This window comes from Mya arenaria, chromosome 12, assembly GCF_026914265.1.
Source record: "Mya arenaria isolate MELC-2E11 chromosome 12, ASM2691426v1".
Classification (NCBI taxonomy): Eukaryota; Metazoa; Mollusca; class Bivalvia; order Myida; family Myidae; genus Mya; species Mya arenaria.
This window is the reverse complement of record NC_069133.1, coordinates 55817657-55836177: the sequence shown is the minus strand read 5'-3', so window position 1 is coordinate 55836177 and position 18521 is coordinate 55817657. Positions and strand designations below refer to the sequence as shown.

The window sequence follows — 18521 nt, the reverse complement described above, 5'->3', positions numbered from 1 at the left end:
CACAAAAGTAACAAATAATAAAAAAAAATCTAATTTAATATAACAATATCTCATGCTACAAACTTGTATGAAAGATATAAGCGGTCCGGTAGCGATCCAGTTTTCCAACAAATATAAATAAAAGTAATAAAAATACCCTCTCAATCGCAATATTTTTTAACTATTCCCTCTAATGCCGTCGTTATCAAATTTACAAATGCTCGCAACAGATCTGATTTTTTTCTTTGTCAAAAGAAATAAAATAATGACGACTCCTCTTTGCGTTCATACTCATTCTCGCTTGCAAAATGTACCGTTCTAACCACAAAATGATAGGCCAAACATCAAAGCAAATTTTTCCTTTCTATTATCCGAATGTAACTGTATAACTACACTTGTTTCCGAAGTCCCTGCTTTGTTATTCCCATTTTAACGGTACTTTCTATAATTACTTTCACAGATGGCAAGCGAGCAGGGCGAAGGGAGACAATTATTGTATTCCCTGGTTTCATTTTTTCCTTCCGCAGTGTCTGACGATCTGCAATCTGATTGGCTAATTGATTACCGATTCTTAGAAACGCTCGCAGAGCTTCGTAGGAGAATTGGGGGAGGAGTTACTGCGACACTTCTCGGCACTTCATGAAATTCGATATTGCGATTGGACAGCGATAACCCCACCTTCCGGCGCGCTGGTATCCCATAGGATCGAGCATATTCTAGGGGGACAGCTTACTTATGATCGGAACGGAAAAGCAACAAAAGGCGTTCCGCGGGGATTTCGAGTCAGTACTCGGGTGAGATCGCTTTGAGACCAATACACTTCTCCAGCGTCATATCTCAAATTGACCCTCGGTGACTTTAAGGATACTGTTGTGCCTGTGTGATGATTTTATAAAACTTCCGGAAATTAAAAGTTTCGTCGAAACAGGGTTTTAAGTGTCTACTGGGATATATTCGCTGAAAGGCAAGAAAGAATTAGAAAAGTTATCAATATTTCCCGTGCTTTCATATTTTCTCACAATTCTTCACACTACGGGACATCTTTATTACACTTTTCCATTTTGGCGATTCCCAAAATATGTTGAAAGCTATTTCTCAACACGGAGTACTAATTTAGTCCCGAAGTGTTGTTAACAAATGAAGTGAACGAAGGCAGGCGACAACTTAGAAGATTGAGTACTCTTCAATGAAGGAGGAAATATCCCAGATTGCATCTGTTCGCAACTGGATGCAGCCGACAATGGTGGAACAAGGAGCAGGAAGGCAAGTACTCGCCCCGTCCCCCACTCTCATGGCCAGCCCGCGGGTCGGGCTTATCCACCCAAATGTGGCCGGTTTTGTTACCTCGACATCTCTTCTCAACATCCATGTTGATAATCTCTTTTATATCATTCGTCCATTTTTTAGAAGGATGTATTCTATTTGACATTCACATTCGAACCAGGCAAAAAGATATTACATATTTTGTATATGTTATGAAAAATAATCTCAAGACAATTTTTTTATTTTAATTTTAAATATTTAGAAATATTGAATCAGTAAAAATATATTAAGCCAATAAAGAAGTCCGCTGTGATATGTCCATATTCCTTGTTAAATGATTTACGCATCATGAATATTAAATATACACAATTAAAATATGAAAATTCATCAAAACATTTTATGAAGTCTGGAAAAGTTCTAAAGTCCTCTGGGTTTTGATCATCATGGGTGCCTCCCTAAGAATTAGAAATATCCAGATCAAATGGAAACGAGCGCGACAGTACGCGAATACGGATCTACTGAATATCATTAAACTTTAATCCCATATGGGCCTCCATAGAAAAGATATATCTTAATGAAACTCAGTGCATGTTGGGAAGTTTATTAATTTAGCTTTGTAGAAAGTTGCCGTTTTTTTCCGGTACGGTTTCCAATTGCATACTCGAGCCAAGAGAGCAATTCGCCTTCAAAAAGTAATGACTACAAGTAGTTCGATACAATACCCAGGTCCCTTAAGTATATTGGATGATAAAGGCTGGTTTGTTAGGGGTATTTTAAATTACGTTTGTGACAAGAGTAGGCCCACGGGCTCAATTTTCCCTTGTCCTAAACTTTTAGACTTATTTCTTGGTTGTTCTGAAAGCGAGCTGGTCGAATTTTCTTTATTGATAGGGATTATTCCACAGGGTTTCATCTCGGGTTTATGAGTAGGACTTCGGGCTTCTATAAGTATGCGTGTCCTAACAGCACAATTGTCATTCGGATTTAGCCGCGAAAATGGTGCGTAAAATATTACTGGAAAATTGTACTCATCAATATAATGAAATATAAATCTATTATACAATTTATATTTTAATAAATGGATGTACGATTACTGTTTTAATTTACAAACGTGTGTGTAAGTCTGTCGTATTTCGTCTTTCTAGCTATTTGGAAATCCAATTAACGCCGACGGAATTTTGATAAAATCTAAATTAATAAAACATTCGAATAATTCAGGGTTTTTTAGAAGACATAATATTTCAATAACGAAAAAATAACAAGTGCATTGAAGAAGACTGTTGTGTCCAGGTGTAATATTAGTTGTGGTTTAAGCGAAATGTGTGTTACATATGTGTTGTTTTTATTGATAACAATGGGCATTTTATGTTAAAAATCTTATTAAGCTTTTATTAAAAGGATAATTTATTTTAACTTTCTACCGAGACTTTAAAGACACTCCATACATTTGTGCGTACAATCAAAAGCGGAATGATAACAATTATAGAACAGGAACATTTTGATCTCAAAATATTAAACCGCTAACCGCCGTATGCACGTGCTTTCAGTGTTGGGGTCGGAATCACACGGGCGCACTTTGAGAAGCAGCCGCCAAGCAACCTCCGGAAGAGCAACTTCTTCCACTTCGTTCTCGCCCTCTATGATCGCCAGGGGCAACCAATCGAGATCGAGCGAACCGCTTTCATTGACTTTGTGGAAAAGGACACTGTAAGTTAGCTATTCATATATTATATATATTTCTTCTTCTTCTTCTTCTTCTTCTTCTTCTTCTTCTTCTTCTTCTTCTTTATTATTATTATTATTATTATTATTATTATTATTATTATTATTATTATTATTATTATTATTATTATTATCAGTATTATCAGAATTATTACTTATGTTGTGGTTTATGATTTTGATATTGTGAAAAAGTAGCCGTTTATTAGCTGCTCTTAGCTAATGATTTGATTATATTTCTTTTTTTATCTATTGTTTTACTTCATAAGAAAACACCGTTTGTTAGCCTTTTATACTATTTTGGTCTTCATTGGAAAATATAATTTGAAACCTTTTTTACATTTTGTTTGCTTATTGTTATTTTATTATTCAGTACTCATTTATGATTTCCCGGAGTATTTATAGACTAACGAATATTTTCATCCACCAGGATGTTACATTAACATTTACCATCATTTATATGTGTGTTTTTAAATGCGTTACCGGTCGTAGTTCATTAAAGACGACGAATGGCTGTATTTGCACGAATCATTGCCAGAACAATATCAATATTTTTTTCTTCTTTGCCTTAGTTCATTTAGCGCACACGGCCTAATTACTGCGCAGACAAATACGCGGTAATTAGGCTCCCGCTGTGTCCACCTGATATCCCACCTGTGGGAACTACTTTTTAATCAACTGACCGAGTGATTTGTCCCCGTTGATTAAGGGTGATACAATTTGGCTTCCATACTGTATATTGTGTAATACCCGCGTCATGCAGAGCTGCTATCTCACCCTCGATATAAATATTAATATGAAGCATTTGCACACATACTGTGATGCATAACCTGATGAGGCTTTAATGAGCCAGTTGTGGTGGATCGTTTTTATTTCATTCTTTTATTCACTAGTTCGTTATTTATTTATTTATTTATTCGCTCAATCATCATTCATCAATTCAATCAATCAATTGTTACTCAAACAACATATATTAATTTTGTAAGTGTTTCTTCTATAAAAGTTTACATACTAATAATTACGTCTTTTCTTTTACAGGAGTTAGATGGCCAGAAAACCAATAATGGAATTCACTACCGTCTTCAACTTTTATATGCCAACGGTAGGGCCGCTTTTGTAATTCTTACTTTATGAAATGATTCATATTTTTTTATATCTCTATTGTGTGCTGTTTGCTTCCGAACTTGATTTAAACATGATTTAGATTATTTTATTTGTAGTGAAAATATTTATTAACTCTTAATAATATTAATGAAATTGGAATACATTTATCAATAGCGGTGCAGTGACCGCAACATCGCTAATTGCATGTTAACAACTTTTTAAAGCACGAGTAAATATGCCTTGAAAAGTAGTACAAGAAAATCTGTGACAGATACAATGAAATATTCCGCATGATTGTTCCAAAATGACAACATTTTAACTTTTAATCCCACGGTACTCTCAGATTTGTTGACATTGAGCACGCGCCCAGTCAAAGATCGCCTCGTTATGAGTTGAGCACGTGCAAGTGTGTTTACACTCGTAATGCCTCGGCAAATATTCGAAACAAACGCATCATTGATGATGACGATCGGATGTCTCCTTTATAAACTTCCGAGGCCGCTCACGTCGTAGTAAACGCGTTGGCAACATCGTTGCGTATGAAACCAATGGATTTTTTTTTTAAATTCTCGAAATATTTATGTAGTTAAAAATTAACACACATTCGATACGTTTAAATCTACAGTAAGTTAATTAATTATGTAAATAAGTACATTTAATCATATAAAAATCGTAATCGATACATACATTCAAAGGAAATTGCTTATAAATTTAGCACTAAGTTTGTAAAAAATAATATACATGTATATATAATATAAAATTATGAAGCAGTTGTCACCAAATTTTTAACATGGTCCTTCAACAAACTTGTTTGTTGGTTTGGTGTCCATCAGTTTAAAAATGATGTCGACACCCACAAAGGGTTTTCAATGTTTATTGACCCTATAAATTGCAAATGTCATAGAGCCCTCGTATCGGGCTAACCCTGACCGCAGGTGCGCGCATATGTAGGTGGGCTCTTCCAGGGTGTTTATGTGATTTAACGCCCAGCATGAGCCCAGAAAGGGCTCTCTGTATTACCCTGTCGAGCCCACCGGGGTGTGACTGGCCCCTGTTGGTTGTTTATGGTTCCATGGGGGTTTTATCTCTCAAGGGAGTTTTTAAATGAAATTGTGTTGGTGTTGTAATTTTTGAACGTCGAGTGATGTTTGCTGAATGATTTCTTTATTGGTTTGTGTGATGCTGTCAGCGGCTAGCTTTTAAATTCTTTAATGAATGTTAACTCTTTATAAATAAACGAATTATGAAGACCGATAATGATATTTTCATTCTTTTTCATTTCAGGTGTGCGACAAGAACAAGATTTGTACATTCGCCTCATTGATTCCGTCTCCAAAAGTGTAAGTTTTTAAGTGCATATTTCTGTTTTTATTGAATAGAAAATCTCTTCTCTTATATGTAGACATTTTAACTATTGTAAAAGGCAAATCGTTCGCAAAAAGTAATGAGATATTATAACGACACTTCTCAAAGTGTGAAATTCGCATACGAATGCACGCAATCTTTTCTCCACTCTCGCACTTCCAAAATGGTTGCCATATGGCGTTTATTTCTCGGCGCGTGTCGTAACCGTCAATATGCAAATTCTGGTCCCCATATCGGTCAAAATTAGTCGCCCGAAAATTACAGCACAACATTTCACAGAAGTTATACTTCGAGCACACGCGAGAAGACTCGTAATTTTTCGGTAATGTTATGGAATATCATAGTTGATTGATAATTATCAAAGATAATTGAAGAGATAACTTGGTAAATGTCCTTTGAGCCAAACAATTTAAGAAATGAAGGAATGTAGACGCGATGTATCAAACCAAGAAGAAACGTCCAGATTTTTGCGACGATAATCCGAGGACTATTTTATGGAAAATCAATTCCAGGAAAGTACCAAGTCGACTCAATGTTCCGATCAGAGAATTAATCAAGTTTGCGGGGTTAAAGTCGCGAATAACTTAATCATGCTCTCTTTCCCACTCATCAGTTAACTTTCGTTCTTTGATTAATGCTTCTTGTTCAATAATAAATTCATTTCCGCCTTTTGTCACCCCATTTCTATTTGTCAGAATGGAGAAAGAAACGACGGGTTCTTGCATAGTGTAACCCGCTTGCCTTTTGTGTGTATTAGTGAGCAAATCGTGCATAATTCAATTTGGAACCTGAAATTACGTAATTTGATGTTAATCAAGTGAAGAAGAAATAATTAGAAAACGGAATATAGAACTGAGCAGCTACTGAGAAAGGCTTTTCAATTTTCGAATGTTGTATACAAGGTCGTAGTAATGTATGCTTATATGAAATAATGCCTAAGCGGTATATTGTTAATATTTGTCCCATTAACATTTAAAACTCCTTTTCAAACGTATACCATTTTGCTAGAAAATATAAATCAAACAGCTATGTCCTCAAGTCAATATTAACCGTTTCACAATCGGAATTACGCCGAGAGAAAATCCATTTCAACATTATATATGTTGTATATGTAAATCGGAACTACTCGCACGAGATCATCTTCGAAAAACGACCTTCTACGCCACCACCAAAAAACAAAACTCGCTCACATACAATTCAAAACGGAACGGACGAGAATGGAAAGGGAACCGTGATACTTTCATTTGTGCTAGGAAATAGTGTACCACTAATATATTATATTTAACAACTTAATATTTATAAACTAATTCAAAACAATTATAATATGTCCTACATCTGGATGCTAGTAATCATGTCGCACGTACGTTTTGCAGTCAATCGTATACGAGGGCCAGGACAAGAACCCAGAGATGTGCAGAGTCCTCCTCACACACGAGGTCATGTGCAGGTAGGGACATATTCACTTCTATTCCTATAGGAGCTATGTATGACTTGTACCCGTTTTATAGTCACATTACTTGTCAAGTTGTAAATGTCAAGAACCAAGCCGAATCCTCCTCATGAGCTCTCACGAGCAGCCGTCTCTAGCCTCAAGACGTATAGTGTTAAATAGTTAGATCATTTGTTATTTGTTGATGGAACATTAAAAAATATATTACAATTTTAACCTTTTGATATTAAAATGCTTTAATATGTTTTCGTAAAACTTATTTGGAAAATATGCTTTTATATCAGTTATATTATTAATTGTTTTTTCTCGAACATACTTTTTAGTTTAATGGAAAGCAAAATGGTATTTTTTATTCATCAATTAAAACGTTTCGAATATTGCTCTACATTGAATGTTCCAAACATGATGTTAACACGGTTTCTACCTCTCTTAATTTGTTTGTTTATTCATATCGGACGGTTAACGCTTTGCCTAATTTTTACCATGACCAATGTTGTCCAGTTGTTTGTGTGTGTGTGTGTGTGTGTGTGTGTGTGTGTGTGTGTGTGTGTGTTTGCTATGGAATGAAAATGACCCGTTAAAACACCACTGCAGCAATTGATACAACACAAGACTTTCATGAATTCTGAAGCGCATACAACACCTCAAATGCGATTAGCCATACTCATTAGATCTCATTAGACGATGGTGCATATCTAATTTCTGCAATGACCAATTAGCGCTGTAACTGATATAAACAATGGATGTCAATACATTTCGCGTGTAAACGCTAATGCTGGCATATGTCAGGGTTTCGTGCAATGTCAGCGCTTGTCAATACATTATTTATTTACACCATCATTTGTGTAGTAATTTGCCTATGGTGTTTTTATACACTGTTCTCTTTACTATCCTTTCTTGATCTTTGGCCATTTTGAATAAAAAAATCCACGTCTCAGTATATAATAAAATGTACTGAATATTTATACTGGCATTATAGAAAGTCAAATACAAGTATAATTATTATGCAATGTCGATGGAAAAAGGTACAGAGACGATTTCAATCCTTTCTGACAATAACGCACTCGTGATATGGTAAATAAGGAGTAATGAAACTATTATAATGAATAAATTACACTCCGAGCAGTCAGTGAACATATTTTGGAACAGAACTGACGGTATTTTTTCATTCACTTCTATAAAGTCTTAAGTTTAAAATATGGATATGCACACAGTAACGTTAATGACCAAAATAATAATCCTTCAAAAATAAATCATTGAATCTATAATGGTGAAGGCCATAACACACCCATGTCTTTTCATTACAGCCGATGTTGTGACAAGAAGAGCTGCGGAAACAGGAACGAGACCCCATCTGACCCCGTCATCATCGATAGGTAGGCAATTATATATTGTACAATTTGGATAAATTCTATGAATATTGAGCGTCATCATCGATAGGTAGGCAATTATATATTGTACAATTTGGATAAATTCTATGAATATTGAGCGTCATCATCGATAGGTAGGCAACTACACATTGTACAACTTTGATAAATTCTATAAATATTGAGCGTCATCATCGATAGATAGGCAGCAGAATACACAATTTGGATAGGTTCTATAAATAGTCATTGTCATCATCGATAGGTAGGCAACTATCTTCTATACAGGTACCAAATATGTGTAGAGATGGAGTTGAATGCCAAACGTAGTGTTACATTCCCTATCCGGACATGATGCTGTACATGTAGACTTGTGTTACATTCCCTATCCGGACATGATGCTGTACATGTAGACTTGTGTTACATTCCCTATCCGGACATGATGCTGTACATGTAGACTTGTGTTACATTCCCTATCCGGACATGATGCTGTACATGTAGACTTGTGTTACATTCCCTATCCGGACATGATGCTGTACATGTAGACTTGTGTTACATTCCCTATCCGGACATGATGCTGTACATGTAGACTTGTGTTACATTCCCTATCCGGACATGATGCTGTACATGTTGACTATACAGTTAAAAACACTTAATTAGAATTAGGTCAACGCCTAATAATGCTCCAGTTGGGAATAAACCTCGTTAGGGCTGATGCAACGAAAGTTGGACATGAAGTTACTTTATATTCCCAGTGCGGCTTGCTTTCTGTATCTCCGTGATCACGTTAGGACTAAAGACGCATAGCTTACTGATCTTTCTTCGTGCTTAACACCATGTTAAATACAGTCAAGGGAATGACTTCATTAAATATTGATATGGAAGTATATCGCTAGACAACACGAAACACAGTGAGGTACAATTATGACACCACCGTTTCTTGTAAACAATTTCATTGATGTTTATTGGATGATATGTACGGTTGCTGCATTTCTTAGGGTTGAAAAGCGGTTAAAATGTTTCTTGTGTACAAAAATATGAAAAAGAGTTCTAATTTTTAAAGATGAAAATAAAACGCCTTCTGTGTTGTTGTTCTGTGCAGAAAACATGAACGCTTTCAAGAAAAGCATTTAATAACTCTCTGACTACCTTCAAAACGTGATACCTACATTAATCAAAATTAAGAAGAGTAAATAACCGTTTCGTTCCTTGTACTGAACGTTCGAGTTCCGAACGTGTTCGTACATCACTATTTCGTTCAATATATTAAGCTGTTCAAGGGGTATCGCGTATATACCGATTAGTGCGAATTAGGTTCAATCTGATGATGTTTTTTTTTGTTTGTTCGTGAGTGTGTTCACTAAAAGTCCTTCTTTACACACATAATATGGGGAGGTTATTCAATGTCTGTAATTTATTTGATCAACATCTCTTCATTAGACACTTCCCGCAACGCTATCTGTAGCTCTCCCTTTCTCCATCATAAATCACGGCGATGATCGGCATGTTTTCACAATGGCCATAATTGGAGATGTTTTCATTTTGATAATGTTTGATTTATAGACTAGTGTGTATTCGAGAGGTCTGCTCATATGTTACATTTTACCCTTATCTGCCCTGTCATCTTCTCAGAATACGGTTGTCACTGAAGTCATAATTACGTGTCTGAGTGAGAATTGCGATGTCGTCTTACAGATGGAAACCCATAAGAACACTTCTTTATATGCTCTCTTGTACACATTAGGTTTATTTAGGATTCCAAATTTGACTTGAACAAATGTTCCTCTTTTCTACGTCAAAACAAAAACTGCCAAACCATGTTGACTGAAATGAAGAATCATTTTAAAGAGAGAGCTCTAAATATTTTATTATTTGACGACATCGCTTCACAAAAATTCCGAAACGTTGAACGAGAAAGATATGGTCACTATATGACGTCAAGGTTACTATCGAACAAGAGAACGAACAAGAAGCACCTAAAACTCAAGGCAAATTTATTTGCCATAAAATGGACATCTTTTCCAGTCAGCCATAAATTAATCGTTAAATAATTGGCAGTATTAGGACTAATTGGGCAAGCATGATCTAATTGAACAAGAATGCTTCATCTAATTGGCTGAGAACGCATCTTCACCGTTCCGGGCCTTCAAGGAGCACTTTGATCAGATGTCAAGCCTTTCTGAGAAATCTTAATTTCATTTATCAGTAACTTTAACAGCTGCTGTTAAATCAAGAGACTGCAAAGTAAGTTGCTTGTTTCTAAGGACCGTACTTAATGGAATTTCAAGCGAAAAGAGTAACTATGGGGTCATCTTTAGATTTCGTCAATTAAAATGTGTCTTGTTCACAGAAGCCAAAGTACAAGAAAATAGTATTATTGAAATGAACATACTAGGCTTTATGAATCAAATTCATATGGTATAATTTCAATACAAACATTTAAGTTTATATAGTTACTTATTAGCAACATTGGCTTATTTAAAGTGATGTTTTGTCATCGCCTTTTACTAAAAGATTGTTAAATAACTGACTGTGCACTACTTACTGAGTAGTCTGACGTCAGAAGGACATATAGTTAAGATTGACAAAATATGTCGTCTAGGACGTTGATCATAAGTTTTGAGTAGAAATTTCTGGTGAATGACAGAGCACAATAGATAAAATTCCTGACAAAAACTCCCAGGGGAAAGGATTTGCCTGGGGATTCATGCAGCCGTGGTTTCTAAATGGATGGGCACAAATAATTCATGGTTAAGGTGCTGTTTTATTTATCGCCTTCAGATCAATACCGGTCGTTAAGAAAAGCTACTGTAAAACAGAGAAGCCATTCTTCAACTGCGGAACTTATTCAGACCTTTCTTAAAAAACAGTCTTCCGTTTTGGTTACATTTTAGTGTAAAAAAACGTTTTCTTTTGCCTGTCATTAATTGTGATAAAGTGCTTCGTAACCATACCTCATCCTTTAATAAAGTAACAAATGATCACTCTTGTAAGAGTTTGCGCCTCTTTCTTCAGTTTGAGTGCTTTATATAGTTTGATTCCCGAACATATTTTGTTTAGCTTTGTTTGGCATTGGCTTAAAAAGTGAGGAGTTCTATTCATTCTTGAAAAGTTGTAATACTGCTGATATGAATGTGAGGTTTTTTGTAAGCTTGCCCTTGCATAGAGCCATTGGCTATAAGGTAACATTTTAATGCCTGGTGACTCCATATAATGTTGTGTAATCAGTAATCGAGGGGTGAAAGCGAAAAGGTTCTATATTCTTCTATATTTAATGTCACTTAGAACCTTTTCGCTTTCACCCCTTGAGTTGAAAGTATGTAAAATAAATGTTGGAAACCCTCATTATTTACAAAGCTATTGCATTTTGATTTCTTATTGTTTTTGTTTTGTTTCATTTTAACTGAAATCTAACGAGAAATGGCCTGTACTGCAATTTCTTTAGGCCAAATAGTCGTGTTTCCAATATTTGTTGGGAGTATTTTTTCAATTTTTTATTCTAATCATTAATACATTTTAAATGATACAAAAATAATATTATGACGCCAGGCACCCAATATGTTCATAACTGTTACCAGTTTGAAACCTCTAAGCAATCTCTTACATTTTCTAACATTTCTTGTTTTGGCCAATTAGGAAATATGCAAACAATGTCTGCGTGTAGACCGAGTTCCTCCGTGTTCCTAGTAGATAGATGTATATCATGACAACAATCCAGTTAGGTTTAAATACGAACACCAGAGGACTATTCCCTTGGTACATGGCTTTGCTAAAGAGGCATTCTTTTTTCATTGAAGTAGCATTGGTCCCCACAGACATACTCCTTACAAGATGGAAAATGTTCCTGAAATAATAGGCATTTTACGATGTCGGTGGCAAAACAGTATTTTGTCTGCTAGTTTAGACTAAAAGAAACAGTATCGATTATTCTAGATTAAAAGAAAATGTACAAATGGTGCTTTGGGGACTTAAATCAGGATTAGGTATTGTGGCGAAGTTTTTGTCGAAGAGTCCATATGGTATAAAAGAACAGGAAAGAGTTTCGTCATTATTTTTCTTTCATTTATATATCTTTAAAGTTTTATAACCAGAGAGTAATACATAACATAAAAATGTGTCACTAATAGAATTGTATAAGAAATGGAAATAATGAAGTATACTTTAAACCCTGCTTGTCTCCAATAGTAGATAGCCGGTATAGATAGCCGGCGAAGGAGAGAAAAAATATTTTTTATCTGTCCTGAAAGTCTTAAAATCGCCCTTTTCATTGGAAATGCTCCTCACGTATCGCCGCCATATTATCCGGTTATCAAGGCGCTTTAGTTTCAGAGTTAATTCATTAACTATGCCGATTAAAACATTCCCTGGAAAATGACTATGGATGCTTCCAGTGGGTCGATTGTCCCGCTCCTGGATTTCACTTAATTTCGGAGACAATAGACTTACGTATAACTTGTGTGAATCTTTATGAGAGTAGCTTCCTTGAAACGTATGTTCTTGTGAGATGTTTCATTTACAGAATTAATACTAAACAACTATAAACCTTAGTGTGCTAAACAAAAGGTCTTAAAATTAACTTTATACGAACTTTTATTAAAAATAACACATAGTTGTAATAATAGTTAATAAGAATAGGGAGCCTTAACGTTGGACCTTGCAAGATCCTCAGTTTTCACTGTTAATGCTATTGATTTACAAATTTACTTTTTTTGAATACTGAATTTTTAGTGTTTTTTTAAAAAAAAAGGAGTCAGTTGTTTTTTTCCTATAGAGGTATTAGTACATGAGTACAAATCCTACTTTTGTCTCCATTGTTAACGTGCCGCGTGACAATTATTCACGTGCCTATCAATGCCCCGAAAAAGATCACTATAGTTAATGAAAACGCGTCTAAAGGTTATTGTGAATTCCAGTAACTGTCATTTTCCCTCCTAAAGCCCATAAGGTTGATTGCAATCGATCCCGGTCTGTGGAGACTTCATAACAATCCCCATGAAACCTTGATGGGTCCTGATGGACTATATAATTTGTTGGTAAACATCATTGGGAGACCTGTTAAACCGGATTGGGAATTTTCCGCGTCTAGGTGGAAATAAAAATCTGCTTGTTACATCTCAAAGAAATTGATTCTTTAACTCCTTCAGCGTTCTTTAGACATGATAAATGGAAGCTTTCAAAGTAGGACCATATAAAACATTGACATGTTTAAGGTTTTTAAAAGTTTCCAATGCAAATAAAGCTACTGATTTAACTGACTAAACTAAATTGCTGTTTTGTTAAGTACTCATTTGAGCTTTTCAACATCTTGATCGCCTGATTTGTTCGCCATTGAATTGTTACAGAAGAATAATTCGTAGATCATCATGGTTCAAGTCTTTATTACAATATTGGTATATAAGCCATAAGAAATTGGAAGCAACTGCTGACGGAACAGTCTTGACATAGCATTAAAAATATAAAACGTTTAATAAATAATAGTATTAATGCAAAAACAAAGATGCATTCAATATTATTCATGATCTGAATGCGTAACTCAGAGACAAACGGATAACATAACATGGTGTGGTATTCAGGTTCAACCATATTAGTATTGCATAGCTTATATTTACGACATAATAACATGAAACATTATTATACATTTAAATTTATATTTCAAGGGAGTTGATTGACAAAATGGCATGTGTGTCTTCATACACAGATGCAGGGTAAAGACATATTCTGATAGCCTAACGAACACAAATCTTACCTACCGAAGCTTCCACCTCGGGAATAATACCTTGCGTACTTAAAATCTGCTACATGAATGTTCCCGCGACCTTTTTGATTTTCATCGTAACACTGGGATTTCTCCCTGACGCGACAGCAAGTTTCCCCCGCGAGTTCTTGTATTCACACCGCGCACTCGGCTACAAATAGCCAACTAATTGTCCCTTCCTTTGGGGCCTTCCTTAGTGTCAAGCCAATTCATTTTTATTCCTTTGGGATGGTAATGGATAGATCTAAATGAAGTCTGTATTCAGATGAAATATTTCTCGATTATTCAGCCTTATTTTCTTCTAAAAGAGGCTCATTAATACTTCTTACGTGTGTGTGTGTGTGTATGTGTCTTACATTTAACGAAGTGAGTGGTTTTGTTCGAAAATTTGATATCTATCGCTCAGCTGTTTGAGGTCACATTTACTTGGATTTCTCCCGGCTGCTTTGATTACATTCCTATCGTCTGGCATATGACATCTCTCACAAGAATGCATTTTGCTATAGAGACTGCTTTATTTGGTGTTAAAGTCCCAATATTGTGTATCAAAAGCATTGATCGACGGTTAAATCAAATAGATTGGATTCAATTAGGACCGGATGATTCACTTAGCAGAGATCCAGCCCTTTCAACAATCTATCATACATTCTTTGGGAACAGTTTTCTACGCAACACAGTCTGCTATTTTCTAAATAAAACGACCGTACTTAAATATTGGATTGGTTTGAAATAATTCATGTTTTTGTTTGGTGAGAGGACTAAAATGAACTCGGGATATCAATACTTGAAACGTAATTGTATTCAGAACCTCAGGTTTTCATGACAGAATAACCTTTTCATGATCAGTGTCAAGTATTATGTTATGTTTATAAAACCAAGAGCATATAATTAGAATTCATTGTCTCTCATGCGCATGCGTAGTTGTTAATTTCAAAATTACTTCTTTCTAATTGCCCAGAAAAGTTGATTATTTTCCGTCCGGTCCGTCATCAATTCTTGTTCTCGTTCTTTTCTTGAATTGTGAAGCAGTTTTCAACACGATTTGTCCTCCTATTCCTCCATTTATTACAAGTCGTTTAGAAAGAAACTGATTGGAAAGTCACAGGTTTGTTCACCGGAATCCGGGAGATATTTCTTACACTAATTACTGCGTAGTAGTAAATCTTTCAGCTTTCTTAGAAGCCTAAAACATCTTTTTTTTTCTATCGCTCTGTATGTTCGTGAATTTTTGTCTTTTAATCGGGAAGCGTTGAAAGTGCATGTAAGGTTCTGTGCCATCTTTTACGCCGATTTCATCCGGAGGGAAGGCAAAAACAAAAATATCCTCTTCAGATCGGGTCGTAGATAGCTCTTTACTGTTTAAAGTCAACAAGAGTCATAGCAGAACCAGCAACCTGAAACCATAATTATTTAAATAATTCAGACATTGTCAACATTCCTATCTTTCACATCTCGTTCTATTATTCAAAAGCCTTTCTCCGCTGCAGTGCCGTATATTGCGGTTTTACCATTAGCGATTCTTGGGTTGTCAAGTTTAATCAATAAGCCAGGGCGCACAGTCTACTAAATATACATAATTGTGTTCTATGTTAGTTGGTCCCCGATGGAAAGTTAGCAAACAAATGTTATTCTTCTTTACTGTTCCTCTTTACTCGTGTTGTCTCATCTTTTCCCAGATAAGGCGTTGAATATGGAGGGAAATTTATTTAAACAGCTCCCAAAAGATTCACTAATATATTCTCTAGAAAAGCTTGTGTTTAATTTGTATCGCTAATCTCTAACTTGTTTTCCCTGAAATCCCAAACGTACCCACTTTACCTGATAACACGATAGAATCAAGCTGGGGAGATTGTTCAAGCCCGTCCCAAAGGGGCCGCCAGTATTGCTAAGATTGTTGACTTTATTTGTTTGGAAAATGGTTATAGTGGGCTTGTTTAAGAGCGCTCTTTTGTCCATTGGGACCTTCAGTATTGACATCATTTACGTCTGGTTTGTTTGCGTTCGGCGCTAATGATTTGTCGCTAATTTCGGTCCCTGTGGAGGTATGAACGTAAAGAGGGAAATGGTACGCGAGACAGTTGAGGAATAATTTACATTTTGTTTATTCTTCTGTCATTTTGGAGGACGTCTCTATCAGGGACGATAATATCGACAGCCAGGGGACTTAATATGGTAAGGGTTGTGATTTAGACGGATGTAGTCAAGGAATAAAATCAAAGAGCCTACATTGTGGTCAGTTGGTCAAGTGGTCGAGCTGGAAGTTCAATTCCCAGTCGGGGGCTTGTTGCATTATCGCGATTAATTTCAAATGGCTATTTGATTATTTGATTAGGTCAGTTATTTAGATTAGCAGGTTGGTGTTACGAGATTGTTCTAGCTGAGGAAACAATCGCTTCCTTGTTATGAAGTCTCTCGAAGTTGATGCGTTTTATTGATATGGACAAATAGGTCAAGCCTTCTTTGCAATGAGGTATTTTAACAACCTGTATGTTGTTTGTGCGTTCACACATCAGATTAGTAAACATATTCGTTTTACTTGACAGTAAGAAGCTCACACAATGCTTAAAGAAGTTACGCACGTGCAAAGCGGAATATTGAAAAGTATTTTTGAGCTCGGAAAATGTACCTGATTTTTCAGGTATAATAGAATATTCCTTGTGGTAGCGTCCTGAACGTGTCATTGATGTCCGTCGATAGTGCTTGGCAAAAGGCAAAAGATACGCATGAATAACGCAATATCGCGGGACCGGCTTTACATGAATAATTTACACAAACTACTACTTTCTGTGTTTATCAACACGGTTGTGCTAGTTGTTCTTTAATCATTTAACTCTGGTTCTTTGATCGAATTAATCAATGATACGTTTATAATTACTACCTTGGGGCAAGCTATTAGTCATTCCTACATTTGGGGAGCTCATGAAAGGATGGTGAACGTCTTAATGATTCCTTTGCACACTATTTCATTGACCTTTTTCAGTGTATTTATTTATTTTCTTGTCTTTCTGGATCATGGAACTAGATTCTTGTTAAGTAGACCTTCGTTTAAAGACAACCGATTCCAAATTCATCTATATACCTTTAAAATACCACAGTGATACACTTACTGTACTGTACAGTTAGTAACATAATAAGTGATACAATTGAAAGAAAATTGCAAATACCTCGACAAATAACACCTTAATAATTTGTATTACCCGTATCCGTAATGTCAAATTCTATCTTCGAATGGAAATGCTACACAAACTGTATGAACTAGTACCGAATATATCTAAAACTAAATCACCTTAGTCAGAAATTTAAAATTTTAAGATTTAAGATTTTTTTCTGTTGCTGTATGGATAATATTTCACCGATTGTCTTTGATTTTGTTTCGTGACACTTCATTTATAATCCGTCGCATAGGTATTTTTTTAAACGGGCTGGCAGCCTTTCAGCCGGTGCCAGAGGGGGCGTTGACAGTTTATAAGCCGGTGCAAAAATGGCGTTGACAGCGTTACACTTGCAATTCCTGGCAAGGAAAGTTGATATAATTTTATGACAGTCTTGCATACCTCCAAAGCATCATTTGATGAGCTCGTACTCTGCTGGAGCAGCGTTTAAAGAACTATTTATAGTTTAGGGTTGTTTGGCAACGAGTTAACATGATTACTAACCTAATAACAATAAAATATTGCGTAAAAAACTACCAGAACGTTTATTTTTAGATTCGTAAAAATATTTCACTTTGGAAGATATTGTACCGATATTTCACTTTGGAAGATATTGTACCGATATTTCACTTTGGAAGATATTGTACCGATATTTCAATTTGGAAGATATTGTACCGATATTTCAATTTGGAAGATATTGTACCGATATTTCACTTTGGAAGATATTGTACCGAAAACGAACATATCAAAACTAAACATGTAAAACTAAGTGAATGAAATAAATTCAAAGGATATGCTATTAGGTTTTTTCATCAAACACATTAATCAGGTTCGAAAATAATATTAAGGACCCGAAGTAGATATTTTGGATATTCCATAATTATGTACTGTGAGTTTTTGTTACTTAAACCACAAATGAGCTTATATTGATGTCATTTTCCAGGTTTTTCCTGAAGTTCTTCATGAAATGTAATCAAAACTGTTTGAAAAATGCGGGCAACCCGAGAGATATGCGGAGGTTTCAGGTGAGAACATTAGATATTATTCTAAATAATCACTGTATATTGATACGGTTTTGTTGTAAAATCAAAACCTTAATTAAATATAAAACTATGATGAAACGCTAAAGAAGAGAAACACATTAATAATAATTATTGTATTTCTTGGCTTAATTTTCTAACATGAAGCCCATTTCGAGGGTGAACGCGAGAATGATATAAGTGACATAAGATAAAAGACAGTGTAGAACTTTGTCGCGCGCACCACACGAATTTGTCAGACGACAGCTAAAGAACAATGTAGAACTTTGTCGCGCGCACCACACGAATTGGTCAGACGACAGCTAATGAACAATGTAGAACTTTGTCGCG

At 35.5% G+C, this 18521-nt stretch overlaps 1 protein-coding gene across 3 annotated transcripts in view; it reads left to right on the top strand.

Moving 5' to 3' along the window:
* The first annotated feature begins 757 nt into the window (after nt 1-757).
* Nucleotides 758-18521, top strand: part of LOC128211823 (transcription factor COE3-like) — a 30799-nt gene continuing 13035 nt past the window's right edge. For all 3 annotated transcript variants that reach the window (XM_052916901.1, XM_052916900.1, XM_052916899.1), the window contains exons 1-7: nt 758-1242; nt 2790-2949; nt 4000-4063; nt 5350-5405; nt 6804-6877; nt 8188-8256; nt 18095-18176. In XM_052916901.1, coding sequence (XP_052772861.1) covers nt 1166-1242; nt 2790-2949; nt 4000-4063; nt 5350-5405; nt 6804-6877; nt 8188-8256; nt 18095-18176 — 582 coding nt within the window. In that variant the 5' untranslated portion in view covers nt 758-1165. The remainder of the gene's footprint in view (nt 1243-2789; nt 2950-3999; nt 4064-5349; nt 5406-6803; nt 6878-8187; nt 8257-18094; nt 18177-18521) is intronic.